Genomic DNA, 10,474 nt, shown 5'->3' on the forward strand with positions numbered 1-10,474 from the left:
ACTTGACAAATCAATACAAAGCCATATTATTAACACCACACAACTTTAAACAACTAATGTAGTATTGCTTAAGTGCTTAAAGTTTGCCTCAAGACACTTCAATATATCAAAAGGAGTGTAGGGTATAAGAGGTATCCACAGACTTATTTACAATCCCCTTCTTGTAATTCCTATATAGGAATGCTTAGAATCATCTCATTTGTCAATGTAAAGGAGTATTGGCAGTCATTTTAATTCTCCTCTTCCTTCTTTCTCTATAAAATCATCTCCTTTTCTTTCTCCCCCTATATAAAGGAGTATTTACAATCATCTCCTCCTCCTTCTCTATATATAAAGAAGTACAGTCAAACCTCGGTTTACGAGTGCCTTAGTTTACGAGTGTTTTGATTTACGAGCAATGAAATCTCACAAAAAAAAATCCTTGGTATACGAGCTTCCCGTTCCCTTTTTTTTTTTTTTTTTTGTCACCACCCCCTGGGTGTGAACACAGGCTATATGAAGGTAGTCAGGGTCAAGCTTGTACGTTCCTTCGAGGAGGGACCACAAACCCTTGCCGGGTGACAACTCATGAAGGGGAGGGGAGGATGTCGATAGACTAACTATCGGCTTACGTCAGCCTAGCTGACCAGGTCAGTCTTTCGACGAGGACTGGCGTTTCTTTTTGTACAAGTCGAAGACTTGAGCGTGGGTTCCCTTTGTTCGCTGCAAGATGAGAGTTCTCAAAGCAGAAAACAATGGAAATAGTCTGAGTTAGGGCTGCCACCTTGGTCTAAAAAAATAAGGAACGCAACATCCCATTCTGCAATACAGAACGAATCCATATTTCAAGGAACGGATGGCAACCACAAAATTTTTCTGGCCTGCCATGACTGACAGCCGCTGCCCGCTGCTGGTGAAGGCAAGAGGAAGGGGAAGAGATGTTACGACGCGTATTTTACACTTATTTCAGGACGACCCTTGACAAACATAATTTTATGGACTGGTTTTGTGGTTCACCGAAAAATGCGCTCACTACAGTTTTAAAATACTGAATTTTATCTGCTTAACCATTCAGACAGGCAAATACGGAACAAATGGCGTTCCGTACTTTAAGGAAAGGGTAGCAAGTTTGCAACCCTAAAGCGTCATCTGGCGATATATGGCCTTCTTGAACGCCCCCCCCATTCTTGAGACTATTTTTCACCTCCCTCCTGTAATCCACCATAACATTCTATCTTGTCTTGTCCATATGATTGGATGAACCAACACTATTTCTCATTTTGTCACTCATCAAGAACACACGTTAATTTAGTCACAGTTACGGGATCTACAGTTAATTATAAGAGTACAGTAAAACCTTTATAACTCGGCATGATAGGGGCTCCCAGCTTTGCCGAGTTATTCGATATTCCGAGTTAAACAAATCCGTTATTCCCCTTCCCCCCTGTTGCATATAGTCAAAATGTTGTAAACACTACAGTACACAGCAGCAGTAAAAGCTTAAATTAATACATACAAATGAAAGGGCTGCTGTAGTCTATGTAGTCCGAGCAGACAACACGTGGGTGTTTGAGGAACAACCAGGGAGAGTGAGGGTACATGTCTTTAATACAGGAATAGCATGGGGAAGCCTTGACGAGTGTAAACCATGAGATATGGAGATAATTCGGCAGCATACGGAGATAAATCAGAGAGTGCTGGAGAGTGAGATCAGGTGGATACACTTTCTAAAAGAATGTGGGTGAGGCATGTGGTTGAAACTCGGCAATATGCCGAAATACATGATTTATTCCTTTTTTTTATGTTATTTGTTTGAATTGGGAATTTAATTCTTTAATGATTATTTTGCTGCATTGCGGAGTTATATAAGATATATGAAGTTTCCAGTTCGTGGTAGTTTGATTCTTCTTCTGTACCATGAACGTGAAAAAAAAGCTCATAAAAACCTGATAAATATCCTTGCTGGTCTTTGGAAATTGTTGACATGAGAGGTGGAAGTGTCTGAGAATATTGATCTTAATTACTGGGTCTGGAGTGCTTTCTCATGCGTTTCATGACATGCAGTTGTCGTGTGGAGGTGTGGTAAAGTGGAATTGGAGTGGCATTATAAACAGTACAATTACAGTGGTACAATTAAATGGCATCTTCCACACCAATATTACATGAGCTATTTGGTAACCACAGCTAACACTCAGACACAAGACACAGACATACGTTGGCAGTTTATGTCAGGCTTAGAAGGTAATGAGTTGCACATCAAATTTAAGTAATATGCTAATTCTTGTAACAAACCTCATACAAAAGTAAAAATCTCTCCGTTCTTAGTCAGTAATAAAAAGACTAAAAACTTAACAACATCTCAAAATGAAGAAAAAATATGAAAAAAAGACAGCAGCTCTCATACAAACCTTATACAAAATTTTGAATAGAACTGCATATTATTTTTTTTTTCACTTCTGGTTAATAATAAAAGCCTCAGAAGTTAATTATACACAAAACCAACTAGTCAAATTTCATACAAACTTATTTACAAGACTTTGAATATGCAGACTGATATTGCTACACTTAACAAACCCTGTGCGTAAAATTTCTTTCAATTTCAAGTTAATGTAAAACGACTCGGAACTTGCTTATATATAAAATCAACAAATAAACTCTCATACAAACTTTATACGCAAGACTTTGAATATGTAGACTGATATTTCTACATCTAACAAACTCACTACATAACATTTCCGTCAGTTTCGTTAATATAAAAAGACTCGGAACTTAATCATATACAAAACCGACACTCAGGCTCTTATACGAACTTTATATACAAGACTCTGGATATGTAGCATTATATTTATACTCTTAACAGACCTACTATATAACATTTCTTTCAATTTCTAGTTAATATAAAAAGACTCAGAAGTCACTTATATACAAAATTAACAAGCCAATTCTCATGCAAACTTTATATACAAAACTTTGAATATGCAGACTAACCTTTATATACACTTAACAAACCCATTATATAACATTTTTCCAATTTCTAGTTCATAAAAAAAAAATCTCAGAACTTCCATGACTAAAAAACATCTCAAATACAAACAATCTAATTCTCTCATACACACCTTATACAAAACTAAAAACATATATACAACAAACACAACAATGCATGCAATAAGAGCCACAGCGTAGGAGAGTGTGGCCAGCTCCATTACACGCGCCACGCTGTTACCAAAAGAGCCGTGCGAAATCCAAATTCATTTTTTTTTTTACAACAAAGGAGACAGCTCAAGGGCACAAAAAAAAAGTAAACAATAATAAAAAGAAAAGCCCGCTACTCGCTGCTCACAAAAAAGAATCCAAAGAGGTGGCCGAAAGAGAGATGCTGATGAGGTGGCTGAAAGAGAGATGCTGATACAATAGAGTTTTTTGAGGCTCTAAGTACTTCTTCAAGGGCCTGACCATACCTAGGACATACTGGCCACATGCTCCTATTCTACAGCTACACAAGCACACCATGGTCCCTCTTGTTAAGGCAGATGTGCATAGGAACGTTATTCATTTGGCACGAGTCAGACTAGTCAACAGGAACGTTTCGTGTTGTGGGGGAGTTTTCCACCTCTCGAAGCACATGAGAAATTGATCTGTTTCAAAGAATAAATCTTTTTAACTTTGCACTATACTGTGTCTTTAAATCTGTGTTGTTTGTTCCTGGCACTGGCAAGGCTGTGGACAGGCTGTGAGGGTGCCAAGGCTGCTGTGAAGAGTGCCAAGGCTGCTGGGAAGGGTGCCAAGGGAGATAAGGGCAGAGGCTTTGCACATATTCCTGAAGGCTGTGGTGCCAAATTGTGAGGTCTGGCACTGATAAAGGCACTATGCTGGCAGGGATGTGGACAAGCTCTGAACAGGCTGAGGACATGTTGTGGAGGGGTGACACTTATGCCCATATTCTCCAACATTTTGAGGTATAAGGCTTTGGTAGAGGTTGTGTTAGTATTTCCATAGGTAGTGTTACGAGCCTAGTGATAGTCTGGCAAGGTTTCTGCACCATTAACATGTAGTAACACTCATGAGAACTCGACTAATCTCCTTTGTGGCCTTGGAAATGGTTGTTGTGAGAGCCAAGAGCATGTGAGAATCCAGGCCATAGACTCAGCCAAATGGACCGCTGGCAGACTATTTATTAAGGTTCAGTTGGACGAGAATTCACAGTTGAGACTCCGAGGAACAACGTAGTCCAAGAAGCCATCCTGGTGGGGAGAAAGTGGTATTATTATCATTATTATTACTATTATTATTATCGTTATTATTATTTACATCATTATTATTATTATATATAATTGGTCTGTAGCACTGGTAGGGTTTATACAAGTCTTTATACAAGTACATATGTAATGCCTTTAGTTGTTGACTTACTTATTTATTCATTTATTTTATTTCACATAAGTGAAGGGAAATAAATGTCTCCTCTTTCTTATCTATTCTTCCCCTCAATTTTATTTACCAAGTCCTCTCTTACTTACCAATTCCTCTCCTACTTACTTATTCCTCTCTCACTTATCTACTCTTACTTACTTATTCCTTATTTATCTCTCTTACTCGCCTATTAGTAATTTATTCTATCTTATTTTTTATTTTATCATGTGCCTACTTCCAATGACTGTCAGGAAACACAGGTCTCCCTCAGTGGCACACTCACGTAGGTCGGCGGACAGTTGATGCGCGCGTACCACTCCATGCTGTACAGACACATGAGGATGCCCGTGCCCAGGATCAGCGTCACCCACAGGAAGATGTTGAACTTGCGCGCCTTGGTGTTGACGAACATGAAGGCCACTGTGCAGGAGGAGAAGGAGGGAGAGGAAGAGAGTTCAATGTCTTGAGATTATATAGTTTTTTTTTATTATTATTTTTCTTTATTTACAGCAAAGGAAGCAGTTCAAAGGCTAAAACTAAGAAGCCTACTAGGCACTGTTCCTGTAAAAGAAAATAGAACAAAGTGACTAGAGGAGAGGGTCAATTTTTGTTTTTGTGTGTGTCTAATTCAGAGAGGTCATCATCTTGGGCAACTGTGTGGTCATCTCGAGCAAGAGAAATACCAATGAAAAAAAAAGCCACTAGTATTTGTGTTGTATGGGCATGTTCAGCAGTTTCAATATAACAAAAACAAAAACAAAAACAAAAACATATGGTCCCCCCAAGTGAGAAAAATGAGAAAAAACCACCCCTCACACAAAGCATTTCATAATATATGTCAAAGCATTTGTGATCATATTATGTATCATCTATTTTGGGGGGTTTAAATCATGGCACAAATTTGTCCCGTTGCTGCTACGTGGTAAAGCCACAAATTTGGCCCGTCGCTGCTACCGGGTAAATAAAACCTTCTTCATTTAAAATTATATTCTCTCAGGCTACGAGTCGCTTTGGAAAATGTTCAGTGAAGCCAGGCTGGGAAGTCCTGACTCAAGGACTGATGCAACAAAGATGAGTACCGAAGCCATGTGCAGCTGCAGCGTGTGCCCCCAAGCTCTACCTTCACCAGCTACCACTCACCGCCAAATCCCCCGAACATGACCAGCAGGACGGGGTAGAAGAACCTGAAGGCGAAGGCGAGGATGTACTCATGCACCACCGAGGAGATGAAAAACACCACCAGCATGGGGAGGCAGCGCAGGCGGATGCAGCCCTCGCCTTGACGCCTCTGTGGGGTGATGTAAAGCAAATGAGATGCTGGGAAAGGGAAAGGCAAGGAGGAAAGTGATGTTCAGTAAAGTTGCTTGGGCTGTGTTGTTTACTAGTGCAAGGATAAGGGAAATTTAATACTGACGGCCAGTTCTGACTCCTTTACATATCTTTTAAATCCCGTATTCTCAGATGCTTTTGGCTCTCACAACAAGTATTTTCCAAGGTCACAAAGGAGGTTAGTCGGGTTCTCATGAGTGGTTTTCATGTTCATGGTGCAGAAGCCTTGTCAAACTATCACTAGGCTCATGAAATATCCCATGGAAATACTAATACAACAACCTCTCCCAAAGCCTTACCAACTGTGGGTGTGAGCCCTGAAATTTTGGAGACTGTGGGCCTAAGAAATGAAAGAATGAAGGATGAATTGAGTGAAAAAATGAAGTCTCGTTGAATCATGGTACAAGAGTGAGTAAGTGAGTGAATAAGTAAGGTGAATAAAAGTGAATGAGAGCAAGATGGATAAGCTGGAGGTGAATAAAAAGAGTGAAGGTGTGAAGAAATGAAGGATGAAATGAGTGAAAAAATGAAGTCTTGTTGAATCATGGTACAGGAGTGAGTGAGTGAATAAGTACGGTGAATAAAAGTGAATGATAAGTTTGAGGTGAATAAAAAGAGTGAAGGTGTGAAGAAATGAAGGATGAAATGAGTGAAAAAATGAAGTCTCGTTGAATCATGGTACAGGAGTGAGTGTACGGTGAATAAAAGTGAATGAGAGCAAGGTGGATAAGTTAGAGGTGAATAGATAAAGGGATGGTGTGAAGATAATCCATGTGCTTCTTTCCCCTCACCTGCCAGTTGACAATATCACGGTACACATACTCGTAGAGCCAGTCATGCACCACACAGTTCCACGTCCGGTAGAAGCGTGCGTAGGAGGTCGAGTTCCACCAGTCCTGTCGGGAAGGAAGAACACACACACAACATTCAATAGTTCATATCATCACTATTACCACACACACACACACTGCTGTCCACCACCATTGCCAGATTATCGTACTCAGAGCATTGTATTTACTGGTTTCTGAAGCCTAACTATTGCCAAGAAACACCAGGAATTAACTAGTTTAACGACAATTATAAGTGAATCTTCTCATTGGGGTCCACGAGACAGTTTTGGGGCCGGAAGACGTAAATTTAAGAGGATAAGTAAGACAATCTGGCACCGTTGCTGTCCACCCACCCACCTTATCTTAATATCATCACTATTATACTGATGATTTTTATGTGAATTTCATCTGATAATAAATGAAAGAACTTGATATACTCGAGTGTTGATGCTTGAATACAGTATGCTGCCACCACCCGATATATCTGGGAGCTGGACTTAACTGGGGAGGAATGGATGCAGGGTTAAATTAAATGAGGCATACAAGGATGGGGTGTAAGGAACAGAGCCATTTTTTTCTAGTCTGCACTGGGACAGTCAAGCTACACATCACAGGAAGAACAAGATATAAGTTGGAAGGGAGACGCAACCCTCGGTACACCAAATACAAGGTCATGTTCCCCCTGCACCATGTTTCTTAATTGTTCTTCCGTTCCTTCACCCTCCATATCCTGTCTCCTACTTCTACTAACCTCAAACCTTCCGTATGTGTCGCCTAACATTTTTTTTACAGCAGAGGAGTCAGTTCAAGGGCATAAAAAAGGTAACAAATGTGAAAAAAAAGCCTGCTACTCACTGCTCCTATAAAGAGTTAAAGGAGTGGCTGCCCTTCCCAATGCAAACTAGAAAAAAAATGGCTTGTCCCTAACACCCCTTCCACCCTGGACACCTCATATGGTCTGAACTTATAAAACTGATATGAATTTTCTGGCATTACGCACACAGACAGACACACACGCCCCCTCACCTTATAGAACATGCGGTCGGCGAACCTCATCATCTCTGCGAAGGCGTTGAGCCAGGCGTGCAGGATGGCGAAGAAGCTGCAGAGGAGCACAAGTGAGCCCGGAAACATGCAGGAGAACATCCCCACCAGCAGCGTAGTCTGGAGGTGAGGAGGGAAAGGTGTGACAGAGAAGGAGAGGGGGAGTACAAAGGGGGAGGGAGGCTGTGTATGGGAGGGGGAGGGTAAAGTGAAGGGAAGGGAGTGTGTGCGTCTCCCTTCTTTGTTCCAGTGTCATCAAGTCCATCTCCTTCATTGTCATCAAGTCCATCTCCTTCATTGTCATCAAGTCCATCTCCTTCATTGTCGTCAAGTCCATCTCCTTCATTGTCATCAAGTCCATCTCCTTCATTGTCGTCAAGTCCATCTCCTTCATTGTCGTCAAGTCCATCTCCTTCATTGTCATCAAGTCCATCTCCTTCATTGTCGTCAAGTCCATCTCCTTCATTGTTGTCAAGTCCATCTCCTTCATTGTCATCAAGTCCATCTCCTTCATTGTTGTCAAGTTCATCTCCTTCATTGTCATCAAGTCCATCTCCTTCATTGTCGTCAAGTCCATCTCCTTCATTGTCGTCAAGTCCATCTCCTTCATTGTTGTCAAGTTCATCTCCTTCATTGTTGTCAAGTTCATCTCCTTCATTGTTGTCAAGTTCATCTCCTTCATTGTCATCAAGTCCATCTCCTTCATTGTTGTCAAGTTCATCTCCTTCATTGTCGTCAAGTCCATCTCCTTCATTGTTGTCAAGTTCATCTCCTTCATTGTCGTCAAGTCCATCTCCTTCATTGTCATCAAGTCCATCTCCTTCATTGTCGTCAAGTCCATCTCCTTCATTGTCATCAAGTCCATCTCCTTCATTGTCATCAAGTCCATCTCCTTCATTGTTGTCAAGTTCATCTCCTTCATTGTTGTCAAGTTCATCTCCTTCATTGTCATCAAGTCCATCTCCTTCATTGTCATCAAGTCCATCTCCTTCATTGTTGTCAAGTTCATCTCCTTCATTGTTGTCAAGTTCATCTCCTTCATTGTTGTCAAGTTCATCTCCTTCATTGTCATCAAGTCCATCTCCTTCATTGTTGTCAAGTTCATCTCCTTCATTGTCATCAAGTCCATCTCCTTCATTGTCGTCAAGTTCATCTCCTTCATTGTCGTCAAGTCCATCTCCTTCATTGTTGTCAAGTTCATCTCCTTCATTGTCATCAAGTCCATCTCCTTCATTGTTGTCAAGTTCATCTCCTTCATTGTTGTCAAGTCCATCTCCTTCATTGTTGTCAAGTTCATCTCCTTCAGTGTCGTCAAGTCCATCTCCTTCAGTGTCGTCAAGTCCATCTTCAATCTGTCTTCATACATCATATTCAAGAGTTCGGGGACCATTTTAGTTGCAATTCTCTGTATCCTTACCAGCTTTCAGATATCCCTTTTTTTGTGTGTGTGTGCGAAGGGAGTGTGCGTGAGAAGGTAAACAGACAGAAGGAAGAGGTAAATTAATGGAGAAAATACAGATAATTAACCCCTTGACTACGGATTTCCTACAGTCAGACCTCACTAAGCTACAGGAATGGAACAAAAAGTGTCTGCTACAATTCAATGAAGAGAAATGTAAAGTCCTGCACCTTGGGAGGGGATATCCAGCACACCAATACTACATGGGAAACACTCCACTATCCACCACAGAGGCAGAGAAAGATATGGAGTATAGTTACAAGGCTACATGCAGTGAAAGCCAAATCCGTGCCAATCGCAGCGGACGGGTTAAAGAAACAGACAATGAGGAGGTTATAGTCGAGGGGAGTGTGAGTGAGTGTGAGAGTAAACAACCACAGGACGCAGGCAAGTAAATGAGAAAACAAACAGAGAAATGAAAAAGAAAACAGGCTGATAGGGAAACACAAAGAAATGGGAGAAAACAAACAGAGAAATGAAAAAGAAAACAGGCTGATAGGGAAACACAAAGAAATGGGAGAAAACAGAGAAATGAAAAAGAAAACAGACTGATAGGGAAACACAAAGAAATGGGAGAAAACAAACAGAGAAATGAAAAAGAAAACAGACTGATAGGGAAACACAAAGAAATGGGAGAAAACAAACAGAGAAATGAAAAAGAAAACAGACTGATAAGGAAACACAAAGAAATGGGAGAAAACAAACAGAGAAATGAAAAAGAAAACAGACTGATAGGGAAACACAAAGAAATGGGAGAAAACAGAGAAATGAAAAAGAAAACAGGCTGATAGGGAAACACAAAGAAATGGGAGAAAACAGAGAAATGAAAAAGAAAACAGGCTGATAGGGAAACACAAAGAAATGGGAGAAAACAAACAGAGAAATGAAAATAAGACAGGTTGATTGGGAAGAAGGTCCGGTAAGTAAATGGAAAAAAATAGATATAAATGGAGAAAGAGAGACATGTTAATGGAAAAAAAGACATAAATTGAGGAAGCAGAGATAAATATGGAATCACACAGGTAAATAGGGAAGTAAATATTAAATAAAAAAGTGAAAAATATGATAAATGCTTGAAAATAAAGCAAAAATGGAAAGTAGAGAGAAGGAATAGGGACAGGAATGAAAGAGAGAAAGAAATATAGATGGATAAATAGATAAAAGAAAGGAAGAAGTAGAAGACAATCACTAGGCCGTCTCCCTCACCCCATTGAAGGACTCCCGGCCAAACCTCTGGAAGACCGGGACACAGAACCGCACGAAGAGGAAGTGAATATAGAAGAGGCAGCCAACGACCTGACCCAAGTCGTTCAACACCTTCTGCCAGTCACAGCTCTCGTTCCTGTGGGGGGAAGTGAAGGGGGGTGAGGGGAGGGGAGGGGAGGGGAAAGAAGGGGAGGGGAAGGGAGGGGCAGTGAGGAAAAGG

General features: G+C 40.7%; 1 protein-coding gene across 1 annotated transcript in view; it reads right to left on the reverse strand.

The window, feature by feature from the left end:
• Positions 1-3,326: 3,326 nt before the first annotated feature.
• The window catches only part of LOC126983518 (sterol O-acyltransferase 1-like), a 10,022-nt gene continuing 2,874 nt past the window's right edge, over positions 3,327-10,474 (reverse strand). Inside the window, exons 3-8 of the mRNA XM_050836276.1 lie at positions 10,255-10,390; positions 7,572-7,709; positions 6,507-6,611; positions 5,527-5,674; positions 4,670-4,806; positions 3,327-4,220 (exon numbers count right to left, since the gene is read on the reverse strand). Of these exons, the coding sequence (XP_050692233.1) occupies positions 4,161-4,220; positions 4,670-4,806; positions 5,527-5,674; positions 6,507-6,611; positions 7,572-7,709; positions 10,255-10,390 (724 nt within the window). The 3' untranslated portion in view covers positions 3,327-4,160. The remainder of the gene's footprint in view (positions 4,221-4,669; positions 4,807-5,526; positions 5,675-6,506; positions 6,612-7,571; positions 7,710-10,254; positions 10,391-10,474) is intronic.

Source organism: Eriocheir sinensis, chromosome 54 (assembly GCF_024679095.1).
Source record: "Eriocheir sinensis breed Jianghai 21 chromosome 54, ASM2467909v1, whole genome shotgun sequence".
Classification (NCBI taxonomy): Eukaryota; Metazoa; Arthropoda; class Malacostraca; order Decapoda; family Varunidae; genus Eriocheir; species Eriocheir sinensis.